The 21569-nt window shown below is 41.1% G+C and overlaps 1 protein-coding gene across 1 annotated transcript in view; it reads right to left on the reverse strand.

Annotated features, from left to right (window-relative positions):
- Positions 1–21569, reverse strand: part of Myo3a (myosin IIIA) — a 186403-nt gene that overhangs the window by 12237 nt on the left and 152597 nt on the right. Inside the window, exons 28-30 of the mRNA XM_032884634.1 lie at positions 17596–18487; positions 15980–16124; positions 1455–1561 (exon numbers count right to left, since the gene is read on the reverse strand). Coding sequence (XP_032740525.1) covers positions 1455–1561; positions 15980–16124; positions 17596–18487 — 1144 coding nt within the window. The remainder of the gene's footprint in view (positions 1–1454; positions 1562–15979; positions 16125–17595; positions 18488–21569) is intronic.

The raw sequence follows: 21569 nt of genomic DNA on the forward strand, positions 1-21569 counted from the left end.
CTGGAGAGCTCAATAAAGTTAAGGGTCCTGATGGGAAGGCTAAGCTTTTCACCTGTGTCTCACGATTCTGACCTGAGATGTGAACATAATATTAAGAGCTGGTTCTAGGATCAGCTCTCACAATGGTTGTGAATACATCTCACTATTGGCCTGGAATTAGCAGAAGCACAACAAACATTCACTTCTCTTTTACTACTTGGTTGACAACATACTCACTTAAATGAAGGTCTCTATCTGGAGGGGTTTCCCACAATGGACTAGCAGTTCTGATGCTGTCCTGTTTCCCAATTGGTCTTAATTTATCAGTGAATAAAGTCATGGGCCAATTGCTGGGTGGAAGGGATAGGTGGAACTTCCAGGTCCCTGGAGGAGGCAGGTAGATGCAAGAAAGGAGAGGGGGAGAGTTTCTGCATGCTTTGGAGGAAAAAGAAGCCAGCAGCCATGTGAAGTCAGGGAGGGGCTGGGACCTCTGGCCACTGCTACAGGTGGGTGGTCACGGATGTTTGACAGTGGCTAGGTGAGACTAGCCACTGAAGTTTAGGGCAGGTGGGAGGAGCAGAGATAAAAATATTGTTAAGGGCATGCTTTTCCAGGTGGGAGATAGTAATGCCCAGCAATTGTGTCCTAAGACAAGTTGAAAAGGAACAAACTGTGTGTGTGTCTTTTATCCACATATTCAAGGCATGCTGGAAGGGGCTGGTAGTGTGGTTACCTCCTGGAGCTAAAGGCAGGTAGAACAAAAGGAAAGCTGGAAGGGGTTGGTTGCACAGCCACCCTCCTGGAGCAAAGGTAGTAGCATAAAACTACACACAACATAAACTTTTTTTTAAGGTTGATATTTGTATGTAAACTCAGATAAGTGATGCAGTGGTTTGAATAGGAATGTCTTCCATAGACTCATGTTTGAATGCTTGGCCCATAGGGTGTGGCACTGTAGGAGGTGTGGCCTTTTTGGAGGAAGTATGTCACTGTGGGGGTACTGTGAGGTCTCCTATGCTCAAGCTATGTCCAGTGTTATCACATTCTCTTTCCTGTTGCTTGCAGACCAAGATGTAGAACTCTCAGCTCCTTCTCTAGCACCATATCTGTCTGCATGGTGCCATATTTCCTACCAAGATGATAACGGACTAAACCTCTGAAACTAACCCCAATTAAATGTTTTTCTTTATAAGAATTGGAGTGGTCATGATATCTCTTCATGGCAATGAAACCCCAACTAAGAAAAGCAACTACAGAAAACATTTCTAGGAGAACTCAGTGTAGGTCCAAGATTACAAAGAGAGGACAGGACTGTGAGGAAGAGGACTAGAGGAATACAAAGGTGCCATCAAGTGGGGTATCTGTGAAATAGAATCTAAGGAGTGTCTTCATGTTGTAAGGCCTTCTTCTGAGGCAGCCAATGCAGTCACAGTTTCTACTGGTCTTCAGTTTAATTGTAAGAATGAGCCACTTACATGGAGTAGATAGTAGTACGTGGAGTCTTCAGGGTTATTTAATGTTTTAGGTTTTCGAGGTCGTCTTGGAGGTCTCAATATTTTTGACTCTTCTCCTTTAGAGACACCTATAAGATGGGTGATCATAAAAAGTTCTGAACTCTGGAAACTGTACAGTGTTTTCCTTTAGATAAATAAGAGCTTCCGTGCATGCAAACTGTACTTGTTACCCATCCACCCATATTCTTCTTCTGGTTGTATGTTTTCCTCCGGTTGTCTGGAGTCTAGGACTTTGGAAGAGGGGAGATATAATAAAAGGCAAGAAGAGTTTGGCGATGTGGAAAAGGGACACAGGTTCATAGGAGAGATGAGATCAGGACCTTTCTTAGAATATATAGGTCAAATCTACTTATCTCATTTTTATCTGAATGGCAAAAATAGAAAAATACAGTATTAGTTTATATATAGATTATATAATATATGTATATATAATAAAGATGTTTTATATATACTTGGTATTTTTAGCAGGACCGAAAGTTGCCTGTGATTAAATTTTAATTTGACTCTAATACCACTTAAAGTTTGAATTGATGTATCAGAATAAGGCCGTTGTAACAAAAATAAACGGAAGATGGCAAAGAATTCGAATAATCGCCAGGCAAGCAAGGAACAAAAAGATTCTGAGAATAAAGAAGTTCTTGGCCCTGCATCTATCAAATTATCTCTATTTAGTCTAAGTATTCTTGCGGATCCCATTGAACATGGCTACCGGAACTGGTTAGGCACAAAGGAGGAAGGCGGCAGAGAAGGGCAGTGGAAGAAGAAACAACTAGACACATTTTGTTTAAGTTGCCACAATGAAGCCTAATATGTACAGGTGAGTAGTCAATCTGCATTGAGCTCCTGGCGGGTTGCAGGCCTTTCTATCCCCACCAGAGCTCTTTGGATTCGCCAGTGAAAGATATATATATATGTGAACCTCTCCACAGCCAGCACACACTTCCCTCTGCTATTCCTGAGTTAACATTCTATAAATCTATATTTTCTCTTTGCTGCCCTGCTCCCTTCTGGGCAGCCCTACTATGGGGCCGCTTTCTCTTAGTACCTACACTTTTGCCGTCTCATCTTCCTTTCCTTCATGGAGTGGTCACTCCCAAGCCCCTCTCATGGTGGAATTCCTTCTTCCTTTTCCGTGTTTCTTGCCCAAGAATCATAGAAGTCCTGCCTCTTTCACCCTGCCCAGCCATTGGCCATTGGCAACTTTATTTCCCAGTCAGAGCCAACTGGGGGGCAGGCTTCCTTTAGTCTATGTGCAGGACATTGTAAACAGGTTTGTGGGTAACATAATTAGTATGAGAACACAAGCTGCTACACTAATTCTCGAATAAGATCAAGTCAGCCCTATCCTAGCATGGCTTGTGAAGTCCCAACTCTTGACTATGAAGCTATTAACAAGTGATGGCTGTTGGGGGAAGGTGTTTTTTTCCTGTCCGAGGCCCCTGACATGCTACCCCTGCTCCAGTACTTCATCCCATACAATAAAAAGACTCAGTAGGTATTTAAACAAAGAGAGAGCACTGGCTGGAGAGATGGCTCAGTGGTTAAGAGAACTGACTGTTCTTCCAGAGGTCCTGAGTTCAAATCCCAGCAACCATATGGTGGCTCACAACCATCTGTAATGAGATCTGATGCCCTCTTCTGGTGTGTCTGAAGACAGCTACAGTGTACTTATATATAAATAAATAAATTAAAAGAAGGGGAAAAAGAAAGAGAGAGCACATGGAGTTGTTTGGGAAGCAACACGGTGAGAAAAGAGGGAGAGCGAGAAGATAGGAGGGTGGACTTATATAAAATATATTATGTGCACGTGTGAATATTAAATAAAATATTTCATTATTTAAAAAAATTGTATGTTTGCCTTCTGCATATGAGTGCTTTGTCAGCATAACGCATGACTGCCTAGTGTCGGTGGAGACCAGAAGATGCTGGATCCTCTGGAACCAGGATTATACAAGGCTGCGAGCTACCAGGTGGATATTTGGAATCTGCTCCACAAGAATAGATAGTGCTCTTAACCACTGGGCCATTTCTCCATGAACAGTTATTCTGAAAAAGAACATACCTTCCGGAAGGTCAAGGATGCCCCCATAGACATACTGTATGCCCCTTTCTGTCCTATTATCCCCAGTCCCTGCGTACTGGAGCATCATCCACCATTTCATACCGTCCAACCTAAGGACTCTATTTCTAAAGGTGGAATCCCTTTCTTGTTTATTCTTGAATCCCCAGAACTTCAGGAAACATATAAGAAAATCTAATGAAAGTTTTCTGGCTGGGGTTGGAACAACAGTTCAGTAGTTGTTAAACGTGCTTGCTGTTCTTCCAGAGAGCCAGAGTTTGGTTCCCAGCACCCACTATTGCGCTCTCTCTCTCTCTCTCTCTCTCTCTCTCTCTCTCTCTCTCTCTCTTTCTTTCTCCCTCCCTCTCTCTCTGTGTCTCTGTCTCCTTCTGTCTATCTCGCCGTCTCTGCCGGTCTCTCTCTCTGTATGTTGGTCAACAATAGATGTCTTTTTTTTTGTTTTTGTTTTTTTGTTTTTTTTTGATTGTTCTCCACTTTATTTATTGAGCCAGGGTTTCTTGATGAACCAGGAGTCTGACAATTCCTGACAGTCTAGACAGCCAGCCTGCCCCTGGGATCCCTGTCTCTGCCTCTCTACTGCTTGTCTTGTGGTCACCACGAATGCCTGGTTTTTATATGGGCACTGAGGGTCCAAACTCCGGTCCCTGAGCTGTTGTCCAACTCTGGCTGCTTTAGACTTTTGTCTATGATGCTTTTATTCAATGGGCATAGAAAGCTGCATGTGAGAGAGATTCTTATTTAGGTTTTGGATCCTCCTGTTGGACTCCTGGCCTTGGATGGTGGGCATCACTGGGGAGGGGTTTGGAGCTGTCTGGCAGTTTGCATCCACATTAGCTGACAGGCATGGTGCTGTGTGAACAGTAGATGTTCAGCACACTTTTATTAACTAGGTCACTGGCTTGTCATCACATATAAAACAAATATCCAATGCTCCATAGATAAATGTTAATAAGACAACCCAACGAGGCTCTGGGAAGAAAATCCATGTGAATTCATGAAGCACTTAAATACTATAAATACTTTAATCAGAATCCAGGAGTCAGAAAGCATACATATTTGCTCACCATGAATAGCTAAGGAACTGGGGGCTGTTAGTGGCTCAGTGATGCAACCCTTGCTTGGCATGTTCGAGGATCTAGGTTCAATTCCTAGCTCCATAGAAGAAAGACAAAAGCCCAAATGAACACAGATAAAAGATCCCAATGTGAAGACCAAGATGAGCAAAGTAATAAAATAAACCTGCACCAAGAGTGCTTTGACAGGGTGGGGGCATGCTGCAACAAGGATCATTTTACCCTAGACTCATGAGCAGTGCTTACAAAGGGACATAATTCTTATGGACAGGATGTCAGAACAAGTATACGTTCACAGATCGCTGAAGCCAATACCAATTGTTACAGTCTTCAAGGAAAGAAAACTCACAATAAAAAACAAACAAACAAAGCATCTCTCCTCTCAGCAATCCTGTCACCCCTGAAGTCTATCTCAAGCAATTATAATGCTAGTAAACAAAAATAACTTCAAAGATGTTTACTTCAACACTTCCCATAGCGGTAAAACTTGAGACATAGCAAGTAAGAACATAGACACATATTTACAAAAGGTAGGGAAGAATTTGTGTTTTATAACAAGGGTTCCAAAGAGGGGAGGAAAGCTGGTTGGAATGAGGGGAAGGGAGCAGAAGAACAGAAGAAAAGAAAATGCATGCTAAGAACACATTTATAAAAATATTTAAAAATACACACGTGGGTATGAGTATATCATAGCCCGAGCAAAGTACAAATTCACTGAATTGAAACTTCATAATTTCTAAGTTATGTTTATGTTTTATAAAATTCATATCTGCTTAGTTTTTCAGCCTCTCTTCTTCACCAGAACAACCTAAAACAGGGGGCTGAATATTATTCAGGGGTAGCTTCCTAAGACATTGTCCTCTGAGGTGGATAACCAGAAAATAAAAGATAAGTCTGATTGCTCTGCCAAATTTCCATGGACTGTTTTGTTTTCTGTTTTGTACAAACTTTCCCTCTCCTTTTTCTGTGAGTTTATCAGCACAGAAGAAAGGCACAAGTTTATTGTATGCCCTGATGTCCTTCCTCATTTTGTTCCTTTGGAGGAACACAAACCTTGTCAACTAATCACCCTGTCCCCATAATTACAAAAATGACACAAACATTTATAATCACGACTTTGCACAGTGTATCAATGTTGGCAGTAGCAGAATTAGGTCTGTGGCTATTTCATGTGATGTGAATGATAAACGTTAGCTTGCAAAGGTTACAGCCATGAGGCAAGGCATTTATTCATACTGTAGTGCTGGCAATAATTTCCCTAAGTGTTTTAATTTATCAGAAGTGTACCTTTTGGATAATAAATTGACGAGCATTTCAATATTTTGCACTCAGAAGGAGACAAATGTGAAACTCATTGCTGGCAGTTGCTTTAGAAAGTTAAACTCTAGTATTTTTTTTTCATTTTGGTAATAACCACACTATTTTATTTAAGTGATCACAAAGAGTATGATTTGCAGAAGTGCCTAAATCAGGTGTCAGCAGCTGCATTAAGCTACCTTAATCCTTTTCTTCAGAAACCATTGTTCAGTTTTTGTAAAATTCCATTTCCTCTCGGCAGGCTGTGACCTTCAAGAAATAGAAAGACTTACAGAATTCTTCAGAACCTCTTAGGCACCGTAGAAGCAATGTCATCCAGGGATAGTGACTGTTGGCATTTCCCCATCTGCCTTCCAGCCAGGGTCAGAAACCTAGAGATCTGAATCCAGGTCCTGAGTGTACAGCGTAGGTCCAAAGCACTCCTCTTTGCCTGGCTTGAGCTCCTTCCTTTCTATTTGGGAGACCTGCTCAGTTCTCACTGGGCTTACTTTACTCTTGCTTTTCTTCTGGGTACTCCTGGTTCTCTTGAGCTAACCAAGGGGAGCAGGGGTAAGGTAAAGGGCTTGTTTTGGCTGAGCATCCTTGCAGCATGGATGGGGTGTGTTTTCCTGTTTGAGTGGATCTGTTCCAGTCTTCTGACCTTCTCAACATGATAGCTACTGCTCCTTCCCCATCCAAGCGACACATCCCAAGACTTTGGACATCAGGACTGGCTCACATCCATTGCTACCATGGACTTTCAGTGTTGTTAATTCTCTGCTTTGGGCACTTGTTACTAACACATGGAACTTCGAGATTGTTTATGTCCCTGCCTGGCTCTCCTATCACTTTTTAAAAGATATATTCCCCCACATGTGCTGGAAGGTATTCTGCCTGCTATTGGAGGAGGAGAAAGGCAGTCATAAATATAACTCAAATACATATCCTGTGACCTCCAGCAGTGACCTGCCTGCAAGGTACTCTGTTGCAGTAATGGCACAAATGTTATGGAGTAACCAATCACTTTTTGATTGGATTTAGGCCCCAACCCATGAGATGGAATCTATACCTGACACTGTTAGTGGCCAAGATCCAGAGACTTCTAAGATAGATCATGGGCCTAACCATTACTCTGCTAAATAAACACAACAATAAAATAACTCCTAATGACATATCACTATACCCATAGATCAGCCAGGGCCTCACTCAAACCTCATCAGAGAAGCTTCTTTTTGCATTAGATGCAAATAACATAGAGATCTACAACTGCACAGTGAGCAGATGGTGACTTTGGAACACTTCGTCCTTAGCAGAATATTTCCATCAAACTCCTCCCCTCAAGGTTAAGTGATCTCTGCATAAGAGAAGGCAGAGAGATTGTAAGGGTCAGAGGTGATGGCCGTCTCCAAGGCAACAGTGTCTCCCAGAGACACATAGGACTGATGCGCACATGAACTCAGAGACAGTGTGGCAGCACATACCTCCTGCCATTTTTTTTAAAGCAACATCAAAGAAAACAAGGAAAAAGCAATCCCTGCTAGTAGAAGGAGAGCCATAGCCCCCCACTTGGTGACTCTTGCCTCTTGAACATATCCCTACATATATACTATGTAGTTTTGTCATCTTCATTGAGCTGAAGTCGGCCATTTTAGGTCTCAAAGACTGGTCTTGTTCTAGCCTATGGGATTAGCTCTGGCTTTTTTTTTTTTTTAAAGGAGTTATTTATTTATTTATTTAATGTATCTGCATACACTGTACTGTCCTAAGACATACCAGAAGAGGGCATCAGATCCCATTAAGATGGTTGTGACCCACCATGTAGTTGCAGGGAATTGAAATCAGGACCTCTGGAAGAGCAGATGACTCCCGAGTCATCTCTCCAGGCCCTAGCTCTGGTTTTTGCCCAGACATCTTGCACGGCTGTGTCAGAGGAGGGTACCCCAGCAGAGGCACACAGGGGCATATAGTGGTTCAGATGGTGACTGGGAGGGCACTGCTGTCCTAGGACGGCGAGCCTTCATTGTGAACCGAGTCAGCAGCTTTATCTTTATGATTTGCCTTTTTCTGAGCACAGACACTGAAGTAGTCAGGCCACGCGTGGTGCTTTCTGTATTCCTCAACCTTAAAGGGAAAACAAATCTGGGAAAGGTTTGCATGGTCAGTGAAGAGTAAGAATCTATGGAACGTCTTCTCCTTCAAATCAGAGACAGTTTTAAGCATCTTGTTGGCTTGCAATCTTCCGCTTAATAAATACCAGGTTGATTTTAGGCCTGCTCCATCTCATTATTGTGTAGTTGACTTTTTATACTGCGTGTTTAGTGAACACATTATTTTATTCATTTTGCTAGTCACATGCTTTTTTGTCTGAAATTTGTGAATAATCTTTATGAATATTAATGTTCTAGGGCAGACATTTTGAATACAACACTTTAAATCCTTCCAGTTTCATGATATCTCACTTTGCACACACCATCCTGTCATGGATCTTTGTGGTTTCCTGGTAAACCTCATTTCAACATATTAATTTTCCACTATTATTTCTAATAAGTTCTTTTTCCATTGTACTATTTTATGAGAAAGGTTATCTATTATATCTATCATCAATGTATGTATCATCTACATATGTATGTATGCATGTATGTATGTATGCATGTATGTATCTATCATCTATCTATCTATCTATCTATCTATCTATCTATCTATCTATCTACCTATCTAATCTCTATCATCTATCTACCTATCTATCCCATCATCTATCTATCTATCTATCTATCTATCTATCTATCTATCTATCTATCTATCTATCTATCTATCTATCTATCGATTGATCGATCTATCTATCGATCTATCTATCTAATCTCTATCATCTATCATCTATCTACCTATCTATCCATCATCTATGTATGTATGTATGTATGTATGTATGTATGTATCTATCGATCTATCTATCTATCTAATCTCTATCATCTATCATCTATCTATCTATCTATCTATCTATCTATCTATCTATCTATCTATGTATCTATCTATGTATCTATGTATCTATCTATCTATCTTCTATCTCTATCATCTCTATCATCTATCATCTATCATCTATCTATCTACCTATCTATCCATCATCTATGTATCTATCTATGTATCTATGTATGTATCTATGTATGTATCTATGTATCTATCTATCGATCAATCTATCTATCTAATCTCTATCATCTATCATCTACCTACCTATCTATCCATCATCTATCTATCTATCTATCTATCTATCTATCTATCTATCTATCATCTATCTATCTACTATCTATATCATCTCTATCATCTATCATCTATCTACCTATCTATCCATCATCTATCTATCTATTTATCTATCTATCTATCCACCTACTTATCTATCTTCTACCTATTATCTGTCTTTATATATCCTTACTTTACTTTGTTGCTGGTACAAATTATTACTGAGACCCATCCTTTGCATCTTTAAGGCCGGACTCATATTATCTTGTCATTCTTACACCATCTTATCTTTCCTCTTTGATAATTATGCCCTTCAGAAACTTCTCTACTTTCCGGTATCTGCAGCAACACATATTGTTGCTCTTTCGCATTTAATTTTACCTCACCTCTTTAATAGAAGTTTCTATTGTTTCATAGTTAATTGTGATATTTGTATTAGCTTAGGAGATGTCCATATTGCTAAAAATATCCTTCAGTTTTTAGTTTACGAGGCTTACACGTTATCAATACAGGTTCTGAATTTTATTAAAAATGGCTTTGCTATTTATAAAGACAGCTTTTTCTTCTGACCTTTTAATATAGTATTATATCCACAAATTATTTGGACAGTCTTTCCTATATGCAATTGCATTCCACCGGCAAGCACTATTTTCAGGAATTTATTTCTAAGTCTATAACAGATTGACTGACTCAACTTTTAAGGAAATGTTGCTTCCAGAACTTTTGTTCTAAGACATATGGACTTCTGAAAATAGATGCCTTTATTTTTCACAGTTTTCTTTCAAGCATAACACATACACCATGGATATTCACTATTCTCTGAACATCTCAAGGCATTTGCCTAAAAATGGTTAAGTTCTTTGAAAGGTAATTCTTGTTTGCAAGTAATTATTTGATGGAATTACTATTGCAATGTTTTTCTTAGAAAAGCATATTATATCAAGTAATTACTTGTGCAAAATTAATTGCTGTTACAGAAGGCAGTAGTTTAGTATTCTCATAGTTTAGTCGGTACAATCTTATTTCTATTTATTTGTAGATTAAAAACAATCCGGCCCTAGCTTCATTTATATAACCATATTTTTGTCCTGTAGCCCCAATTAACACCATCATATTCAAACTCCACAAAGACGAATCTATCCATTGGGTGAGTCCTCATGATCCGTGGTTTCAGGGAATGCCTTTCCAGACACATGCAGAGGTGTGAGTCACTAAATCTAGTTGAGTTGGCAATCAGATCAACTGTGCCACTTCTTTATTTCAAGTGTGGTCTTTATTGACAAGTTTATAACCAAGAGTCATTTAAATTAATATTGAATGGTGATTCTTAAAAGTAATTTAAAACATTATATTCATAAAATATAAAAAGTAACAGATCAAATATTGTTTTAAAGCTGTTTGTCTTACTTCCACAAGAATGGATTCCTGTCATGCTGACTGAATTCATCACAATAAAACACTTCAAAACTAAAAGCTTGAAATGCAAACAATTAAAATTTCTGCAGCCAAATTATTTTTCATAACACATTGATTTTTATCTTTTCAAGACTACAGAGGATGTGGAAATAACACAAAAGGAGAAAGGTAATTACCAATGTGCTTCCAACTGCTCATTAAATTTTTAGTAGAGACACACACACAAAGGCCAGTAACTCCAGCAGCATCGACACTGAAATGTTTCTTGGCATGTTTGTACACTATAGCACTGACTAATACAAGATAGAGTCCAACAGAATTATATGGTTCACTTAATATAATATATTAATATAATAATATTAATATATTATTAATTTATTAATGCAGTGATAATAAATATCTTTTATACATTAATAACACAACAAAATAAGAGATTGTATACTATACTAGAATATAGTTATATAATATATAAAATGTATAATGTAATATAATAATAACATTGTAAGAAGGATAAATTCACATATGATGCATTTATTATTTCATACTACTAGAAAGAAAGGCTTTAAAAGAACTAGCATGGGGTCAGGTACTGGTGGTGCTTGGCTTTAATTCCAACACTGGGGAGAGAGAGGCAGGCAGATCTCTGAATTTGAGGCCTGGTATACAGAGTGAGTTCTAGGACAGCCAGGGCTACACGGAGAAACCTTGTTTTTAAAAAACCTAAAGTAAACAAACGTACAAACAAACAAACAAACATAGCATATTTTTAGGCACTGATCTTACAACTAATCTTCATGGGTTAGTATCTAAACTTTTCAAAAGAATTATCAGGCCAGGGTACTTTCTCTGATTGTCATGAATGCCATGATAGTCTAAGGGAAGAAACAGATGAAGCCTTTGCGAAATCCTCCTGCTACCAGTGCATCCCTCCCCCACAAATGCAACTGAGCATAAGTCCTTGGAAGCCTGAGTCAATTCTCCCTTGTGTTGTTCCTGCAGGAATTTTATCACATGACAAGGAAGTAACCAACACATCCACACTATTTTGTGAATGACATTGAAATTTCAAAATAAGTAAAAATGTGCTATTTCCCCTCAAGAATTTACTCTGAGAACAATATTAAAGTTTTTCCTTTGATCAACTGTATATGTGCAGAGCAAGGAGCTTCTTTGACTTGAATGGAACAGACCAACAATACTATATCAATGAAATATTATAGCATCCTTATTCGTTAGGCATGTGCCATCCAAACCCAGCCTGGTAGATTAGTCAGGCTTCTCCATGGGACCAGGGTTATTTATCCCACAGTCAGTCTGTTTCCCCTCTTTACAATGGTCCATTCAAATGCCAGGTGTAACATAATGAAGAAGACCCTCCCATCCTCCCCGCCTCCTGCTGAAAGCACTGGGCAGGAGAAATCATGCAGTTCAGGTGACATGACTGGACATGGCTGAGTGCAAGAGAGTTTCTTAGGATTTGTAACCAAATGGCCAACTTCTAGCTCACATATCCTAGGCACTGTGTTCTTGTCTTAGTTACTGTTGCTATGTTGAAACACCATGGCCAAAGCAACTTGGCGAGGGCGGGGAGGGGGGAGGGTTTATTTGGCTTACACTTCCACATCACTGTTCATCACCAAAGGAAGTCAGGGCAGGAGCTCAAACAGGGAAGGAAACTGGAGGCAGGAGCTGGTGCAGAGGCTACGGAGGAGTGCTGCTTGCTGGATAGTTCATCATGGCTTGTTTATCCCTGGACTGCAGCCCAGGGAAGGCACCACCCACAACACCCTTGCTGATTAATCATGAATTAAAATGTCCTATGGGCTTGCCTCCAGTCCCATCTTATTCTCTTAATTGAGGTTTCCTCCTCTCGGTGCTTTAACATGTGTCAAGTTGACATAAAACTATACAGCACAATTCCTGTCAGTGAAATGTGGTACAGTTGGCTCTTATCAAGTTCATTTAAAACAGGACCAAATACATAAAATGAATACACACTGCTGTGATTTCTAAACTTTGTAATTAGCCAGTTAGCCTTCATTTGGACATTGTTCTACTTGACATTTTGGTATAAGCTCAATATTTCACAGAAATATATGAAGTTCTCTTTAAGGGCATACTTAGTTAAAATTAATTTGAAAAATATATGGTTCCTCCTAGGTTTTATATGTTTTCTAGGGCTTTGGGGGGGTATGACTAAAACATTCCAGTTTTTGCATAACCTATCAGAGGCTTACTAAGTTCTTAAAAAGAGAATTGGACATAGCAATGAAGAAAGATACCTGCAGACTTTGATGCATGAAACGATTAATCAAGTCTGCATCATTTTAATGGTGGAATTATTTGAAAGTGAGCCTTATTTGGTTCACTAAATGGATTTTTTCTTACAGGTACAGGGTATGGGAGGAAGTGCAGGAGTGGCTTGCTGAGTTTGTGCTCATAGGGGTTTACAGTATATCAGCTGTCTGCCTGAATCCTTTCTCTATAACTGAAGAAAGTCTCCAATATAAAACCCTTTCCTTACATGAACTGTCTGCTGTTCCAACTAAGAATATCTGTTTCAGGTCTTCTTTGACCAGAGGAGCTTAGAAGCAAGCCATATAAGAAAACCAGCAAGGACTGAAGGAGTGAATTGTGTGTTTTGGACAGGAACTAAGCCTTGGCCCTGGGTGTCTGTATCTACTTTGTGAGTGCTGGTATTATGAGCAGGCAGCTGCACTCAGCAGGCTCCTTGCCCCTGTGCTGGGGATCCAGATTCTGGTGTTCGTGCTTGCACGGCAAGCACTGTATTCTTTGGACCACTCCCCATTGCCTTCTCTCACTGTTTTCAGCGAATTCTGCTCACCGTGCTCACTTTCAGTTGTCTTAATTCAACATACGAACATCTGGGCTTCCCCTTTTCATAATTGGAGCCACATTCAAATTGGAGAGGAGGGGGAATGTTAGCAGCTCCTTGCCATTAATGTAGAGAGGCCGTTTACTCTGTGGTCACATGTCAGTATCTGCTAGGCGACCACCTCATCTAGCTCTGCTTCATGATGGAAGGCACCTCCCAACACTGCACTTTATTCCTGGGCTCTGCTCTGTCGAGCCGTGTTCGATCCAGATCTCTCCTAGGCACTTTCTTGTTACTACTGAGCGTGCAGGACATTAGAGGTAGAGTATAACACAGGTTCTCTGCACACGCAAGGGACAACACCTGGAGTTACAGCCTTCTTCCTGATACACATCAGCTCAGAAGGAGACAGTGGGAGGTTGGGGAATAAAGTGAGCACCTGTGGGCTTTGCTCTCAGTCCTGCCCAGCCTTCCCAAGAAGAACAAAGCAGAAAGCTGGGCAGCATACCAGCAGCCTAGATTCCTCTCCAAAACTCTGCCTCCTACCTCACCTCCTACCTTTGTTCAGTGGACTGAGTGTGAACTGCTGGCCTTTGCCTGGCTTTTCTGAGTTCTCACACCACCTGCATCTTCAGCTGCATATGAAACCTAGAGCAATCTTCAGCTACTGTCCTCTACCCCATTTTGTCCCTGTAGCACAGGACGTGGGCAGGAGCCAACCTAATGGGCTCTTGCTGAATTTTTTTCTTCTCACTGATAGATGTTCTGGCTAAAGCCAGGGGGCAGGAGAATAGCAGCACCCAAGGCCACTGTGTGTACAGCTGTGTTTGTTATGTGTCACGACAAACAATGTGACCTGGTAACTGACAGGAGCTTGAAGATACTGTTCCTTTCTGCCAGGTCAGGCAAATAGCCACAGTCATTTTTTTTTTTTCACTCAGAGATTTTGGAAAGGAAAGCAAAAGAAGCTAAACAAGCTCACAGGACTCTCCCTAGCTTTGCTGAAAGCTACACACTGGAGAAATGGAGTTGGATATCTGTCAAGAGAGCAAAGGTCTTGAGAGTGAAGGGAAATAAAAGATTTTCTTAGAAGACTCCTGAAGAGTCAGTAGGGCTGGGCTGGTTGGGTAGGACTCCTGAGGCTTTTTAGTAGCAGCACCCCCACTGCCTCCCCACCCCTACCCCATTCCACCCCACAGCTACCCCAGAACATGATAAGCCACAGAGAAAAGGCTTCCTGGAACGAGAGTGAATGAGGTAATACTTTGGATTTCTGGTTTTCTGATCCTGCTTGGAGGACATCCTGCTCCCATTCTGGAGGTTGTAGAGGCCAGCAGGGGTCATGGTTGTCCTGATGGTAACTCATGGACAACTAACTGGGGACTGTGAGCTCTACCTGATCCTTCAGAGACATAGAGGACCCTGAGGCCTTTGCATGTCCTGAGAGAACCAGGACTAGATAATTCCAGAGATGGAGCAGACTGACTGAGGATGCTGCTGCTGAGGATGTGGACTCAAGAGACCCCTTACACACTACTAGTGGGAACATAAACCAGGCCAGCCTATCTGTGGAAACCACCATGGAGGTTTCTCATAAAACTGAAAATAGACCTACCATATGATCTAGCTAGACTACTCCTGGCTATTGGGATCAAAGGATCCCAAGTCATCATATCGTGGAGATAACTTCATGTAAGTGCTGGTCACAATGCTTTTCATACCCGCTAAGTTACAGAACCGGCCGAGGTGGTCAACCATAGAGACATGGACACAGAGAGCATGTCATCCACACACAGTGGAATTGTTTTCAGCCCTAAAAAAATGAAGTTGCAACCTTTTCAGGAAAATGGCCATGTTAAGTCAATTAAGTCAGCCCCAGAAAGACATTTTTATGTGTGTTCTCTTATTTGTGGTCCCTAGGTTTTGTGCAGATGTATGACATCTCATATGTATATATGACATGGAAGGAGAAAAGAAACTGAGTAGGGGAACAAAGGGGACTAGCAGGAAGGGGAAGGGGTGAGGAAGGGGAGGGTGGAGTTATGGAGGAGGTGAAGCTCAGCCTGCAACATGTATGAACGTATTCTTAAACAGCACAGTACCATGAATGATCAATAAACAGCATGGAAAGTAAAAGACAGCATAACCCTTATACTTCCATGTCTCTGAACAGAGAGGTTCACGGGCTTCACACTCTTCCAGATGTGATCTTGAAATAAGGATATTTCACGTTTGTTTTTCATATTAATCTGACATCACAACCCCCTCTTTGAGCTCCCTCTTGCTCTCTGATGGTATGATAGGTCAAGTTAAGGTTAAGCTGTATAAAAGGGAGAAAACAATGAAGAAAAATACCCAGGAGAGTGGTATCAGAGACAGCAAGAGTAGGTAGAACATTCTGGAGAATTATGTGTCTGCTTATAAGATATAGAATGAAAGACTTCAGCTCTCCCATTAGGCAGAACATTGCCTCAAGTCACAGAACACAAGTCTAAGACGCAAAGAGTTTGGCATTTCCTTCTCTTTGGGTGGCTCTACCATTACTGATCTTTACCTGAGAGGCATTGATGAGTAGAAATGTGTCTGTTGATAGGTTTATGTCGACAGATACCCAGATAAAGTGGCTTCAGTTGCTGGGCCAAAATAATTTCGTTCAAGTTTTTCTGCAGAATGAAATATTCTTCAGATAACTTTGATATCTAAAAAAGACCACATATCAGATTAAAAAAGAATTCCAGGTCTCTACAGGCACACAAAATGCACAGTTCTATACCAGACTCCCTAGGACTCTCAAATCCAGGTCTAATAAATCCTGACTTTCCACAACCTTCCACTCTTAGCTAACTGTTCATGTCACTTTACTTTTTTCCTCAAAAGTTACAAACCCTCAATGCATGTTCCACATCTATCCACCTGTCATCCTGGGCATCGGCACTTGTAACTGTGGTGGTCTACTTCTAATGTCCCTACTAGCCTTTGGGTATGTTAAGTCTTCTTCTGTCTTCTTGGCTGGCTTGGTCCTCTTCCTCCCTTGCTTCAATCCCTCATGTCCACATTACCACACACAGTTACTCTGCCTTCTGTCCTTTAAAACCTGGCCCTCTTACTAGGGTGAGTGCAGGGTTCATGATTTTCTGATTTTAGGTTTGGACTAGCCAGTCCTTCTACCTCTCTCAGTTGCAGATCAGCTGTGAGTTTCTCATGCCTAACTTAATCTTTCATTAAGAAATCTTTAATACATTTGAGAAAATTTGTGCAACAAAGAAAAAGATTACAGGCATGTAAAACTCACTTTTCCAGCTGTTTAAAACTAGAAGAGGAAGGGTTTAGGGAAATTAATCAAAAGCAGATCTCCATTGAGAACTGAAGGGCAGAGATGCTTGGGCCTCACCTCAAGCTCAGGTGTAATACTCTCTCAGGATGCAGCTCTCACAGGGAACAAAACTTTGATTAGGGACCAGGGATATTAGATATCCTCCTTTAAAACCCCCACTGCAGAATTTCCTCTGTTATTTTACAGACTACTGGCTCTGCTAGTGATTTATTCACTCAGAAGTCATCTAGTTAACATCTATCACTTGATACAGGATGAAGTAAAAGTGCTGATACAGAAAGACATTTTCTTGAGGTCAGATACCTAGAAAGAGAGGGCAGGAAGAGGCCTTTGCTGCTCTTGTGATCTCTCCCTGGACTATTCTTGTCAGAGATCTAGAATTGCTTATTGTTGGGAGACTTTCATGTTCATCAAATACAGACCCTGCTCAGCCACCTATCAGACTTTAACAGATCATTATGCTGTACAATATAAAATTTGGGGAAGGGAGGAAACCTATGCTTTCAGTTTTTTTAAAAGTTTTAAAAACCTCACGTTTTTACTGATAAAAAAGATCTCATGCATACATGGAACTCTCTACCATCCAGTAGCCTCACTAACGTAAACCAGCGTCTGGGGTCTTATTACACGTGGCTTCTATCATAATTTTATTCTTTATCCTATCACCATGTATGGGCATGAAAGTACATGGCTGCTTAAATAGCACATCCATCAATAGAGTTTATTAAAAATGTCTGATAAACACAGATAGAGCACGCCTCCAGTCATTTATTATTTGTTGAATCAGTTGTTGGATAGTTCTCAGAGACTGTCAGTGAATAAGTTTATTTACATACCTGTCTTGAAAACATTGCCAAATCGCACGCTTCTTTTTTGGAAGCCAGTTTTGATTCTCTCTCATCCACCATCTTGAGATGATGGATCCCCTCCTGCTTGGTCGGACAGGAATAAACATTGCGAGTGTTTCTTGCTACTTCTGTGGGTGATGAAAGGATCTTTTCATTCTTAAAGGGAGGGGACAGATTGTCCTTTCCCAGCTGTTGCTTTTGCTTGGAATTCCGGTATTTGCTCTGAATGAACACAGCGGCCTTGTCTTCCTCCTGGGCCTGGTCCACTGGTCCAGTGTCTTTTTCTCCAAGGAACCCATGCAGGTGATAGTCTCTCCCTAGGTTGCCCAGCGGTGCACTCTGGGTAACCACTGATGTTTTCTTTTCTTTTTCGTTGCTGTTTGTATTTTGATGGACTGACTTTTGGCTAAGACTAGGATCCAAAGTTTTCCTCAGGTAAATCTCCTCTGTCAGCCACAGTCCTGGGCAGCTTGGCTTTTCCCATGTCGCCTTCCCTTCTAGACATGTTGCTTTTGATTCTTCAAAGTTGCTCCCCTCTGTGTACCACTCACAGTAACTCTGGATCACAGCATCTCCTTTCTCCTCTTTCCTCAGCTTTCTGCTTTCTTCCAGGTCTTGCACATACTTCTGCCTGGGGCTTACTTCTACCCAAGAGTCCCCCACAATATACAGCTCTTGATTCTGTCCTTCTGCATACACATTGCTCATTTTCTTCTGAGTCTGGTATCTTCTGTTGTTACTCTCAACATTGGTGGCTTTTGCCTCTGTTCTGAAGGGAGCTGTCATCCCAGCAGATGGGCTCTCTTTATTGTTTGGAGTTGAAATGTTGGATTCATTAGTAGGCACTGCATTTTCTGTGTGTTTCTTCACAAAAGATTCCCTGTGCAAAACATGGAACTGGACATAAGATACCGCTAAGCTAGAGCACATTGCTTTTGGTAGTAGCCATGTGCGATACTGTGTTGTAAGAAAGGCAAAGGAACGAAAGAAAACTCAAAATAAGAAGTCAAATCTCATTAATAAAGAACTTCACAAAACATTCTCTGTACTGATGCCTGGGATGGCTATTTGAATAAGAAAAACAGTTTCAACTTGGAATGAAAAACATGCTAGAATGGGAAGAACAACATTTCTATTTGATGAGATACCAATATTCTACACACGATCAAGTCAGTCAAACATTCAGAATAGGTGAGAGGGTCACAAGCTCCACTCCTGGCTGAGGGGCATTGGCCTTGAAGGCGAAGAGAGCCAGTTTTCTTCAGGGAAATGACCCTTGTTAGGTTGGCCATGCTCCAGTGGATTGCCCTACATCCATGCCCACAACAGTGTAGATTGGAGTCAGTGGGCTATGAAAGAGAACATGGAGTTGTGAGGGGATGTGGCAGGAGGTGAGGTGTTCTGGGATGCATTGGACAGGAACAGGGTGGAAAAATATCAAAAATTATAGGAATTTAATCCTTTCAGAATATAACCTTAATGACAAAAAGTACATAATGATAAGATGAAGAAAATGAACCTACTTTTGGAGACAGTAATCAGTGTGTTCATCAGGGTCATGTACTGGACTTTACCAAGTGCCAAACTGAATGAACGCAGGAAATACCTTGCAAAATTAAAGTTAAGTCAGTGTCATCTGTCCACTCATGATTGTGCAGTACACAATGATTCTCTGCCATTTTTTGAGGGTCTTCCACCTCAGTATCTTAAATGAAGGGATTACAGGCCGCACCACGCCTACTTTCCTAGTTTTATTGAATACTTCTTAGACACCTGGTGGCATGTTCATGCTTGTATCAAGAGTATAACAGAGTCCTGGGATGATCAGTCAGCAAATATGGTAGCGAATTATAAATCCTCTTAATTTCACTTTAGTAGTTACATTAGTATTTTAAATTCTTTCGTAGAACCCTGACGATAGTAATATTTGATCAAAATATAACCAAGATAAGGCAGACATGTAATCTCTAAGTGGCTATGTGGCAAGATCCATTGTAAATTTGTTTTGAAACTTTTATCTTACTGCTGAGACCCAGTTTGCTGTCTGCATACATGGCTAAGATTCCAAAGTTTGCCTCACCACAAAGACACATATGAGTTCACTGTGTACCTGAGGTCATCCAGCTCTTGGAGGACCTCAGTGCCACATACAGGATGCTTCCCAGGAGAACATCTCAGACCTCCAGCCTGGGAGGAGCAGCTGAACATTTCTGACATCTGCTGACAGGCTCGGAGGGCTTAACCTTTCTAAACATGGGGGTTTTGTAGGCCACAGATTAGGAGTGTTTGGTAAGGGTAGAAGTAAATCTAGGATGCAGATGGAGAGGGGAGCTATGGGGTGTGTGACTGGGAAGGAAAGGCAGAGGCTGTAAGAGAGCTCTGGAGCTCAGGTCTTGGGAGGAGGTGTGTGCCAGGCCTCTCCTTTGCTGGCCTTCTTCTCTGTTTAATGTTTCCTGTCTTTCTTTGAGTCTACAAGTTGCAATTTCTAGAAGCAGTAAAAGTTGTGTGCAGTATGTAAGTGTAAGTGTACATGTGGTATATGCATATGCTCATGTAGATGTGTGCATGTGTATGTATGTATGCATGAATATGGAGACCTGAGGTCGATGTTGGCTGTCTTCCTCAATTGTTCTCCATCTTTTTTTTTTTTTTTTGAGACCAGGACACTCACTGAACTCAGCAAGTTGACTTGTCAGTCACTTGGCTGCAGGGATTCATCTGTTTGCTTCCATTTCTTTTCTTTTTTAACTTTTTTTAATTGAATATTTCTTATTTACATTTCAAATGTTATCCCCTTTCCTGGTTTCTCCTCCAGAAACCTGCTATCTCCTCCTATCTCCTCCTGCTTCTATGAGGGTGCTTCCCCTCCCCCACCCACTTCCTCTGGCTTCTCTGCCCTAGCATTCCCTTACACTGGGGCTTCGAGACTTCACAGGACCAAGGGCCTCTCTTCCCATTGGTGCCTGACAAGGCCATCCTCTGCTACATATGTGACTAGAACCATGGGTCCCTCCATGTATACTTTTTGCTTGGTGGTTTAATCCCTGGGAGCTCTGGGGTATCAGGTTCATTGATACTGTTGTTCTTCTTATGGGATTGCAAACCCCCTCAGCTATCTCAGTCCTTTCTCTAACTCCTTCATTGGAGACCCCTTTCTCAATTCAATGGTTGGCTGCGAGCATCCACTTATGTATTTGTCAGGCTCTGGTAGTGCCTCTCAGGAGACCGCTAAATCAGGCTCCTGTCAGCATGTATCTCTTGGGATCCCCAGTAGTTACTGGATTTGGTGACATATGTGGGATGGATCCCCATGTGTGGCAGTCTCTGGATGGCCTTTACTTCAGTCTCTGCTCCACACTTTGTCTCCTTATTTTCTCCTGTGAGTATTTTGTTCCCCCTTCTAAGAAGTACTGAAGCATCCACACATTGGTCTTTCTTTTTCTTGAGCTACATGTGGTCTGTAAATTGTGTCTTGGGTATTTGAGCTTTTGGGCTAATATCCACTTATCAGTGAGTGCATATCATGTGCATTCTTTTGGGATTGGGTTACCTCACTCAGGATGATATTTTCTAGTTCCATTCATTTGCCTAAGAATTTCATGATGTCAGTTTTTAATAGCTGAGTAGTACTCCATTGTGTAAATGTACCACATTTTCTGAATCCATTCCTCTGTTGAAGGACATCTGGGTTCTTTCTAGCTTCTGGCTATTATAAATAAGGCTGCTATGAACATAGTGGAGCATGTGTTCTTGTTATATATTGGAGCATCTTTTGGATGTATGCCCAGGAGTGGTATAGCTGGGTCCTCAGGTAGTGCAATGTCCAATTTTCTGAGGAACCTTCAGACTGATTTCCAGAATGGTTGTATCAGCTTGCAATCCCACCAACAATGGAAGAGTGTTCCTCTTTCTCCACATCTTTGCCAGCAACTCCTATCACCCGAGTTTTTGATCTTAGCCAT

Source organism: Rattus rattus, chromosome 14 (genome assembly GCF_011064425.1).
Source record: "Rattus rattus isolate New Zealand chromosome 14, Rrattus_CSIRO_v1, whole genome shotgun sequence".
NCBI classification, from domain to species: domain Eukaryota; kingdom Metazoa; phylum Chordata; class Mammalia; order Rodentia; family Muridae; genus Rattus; species Rattus rattus.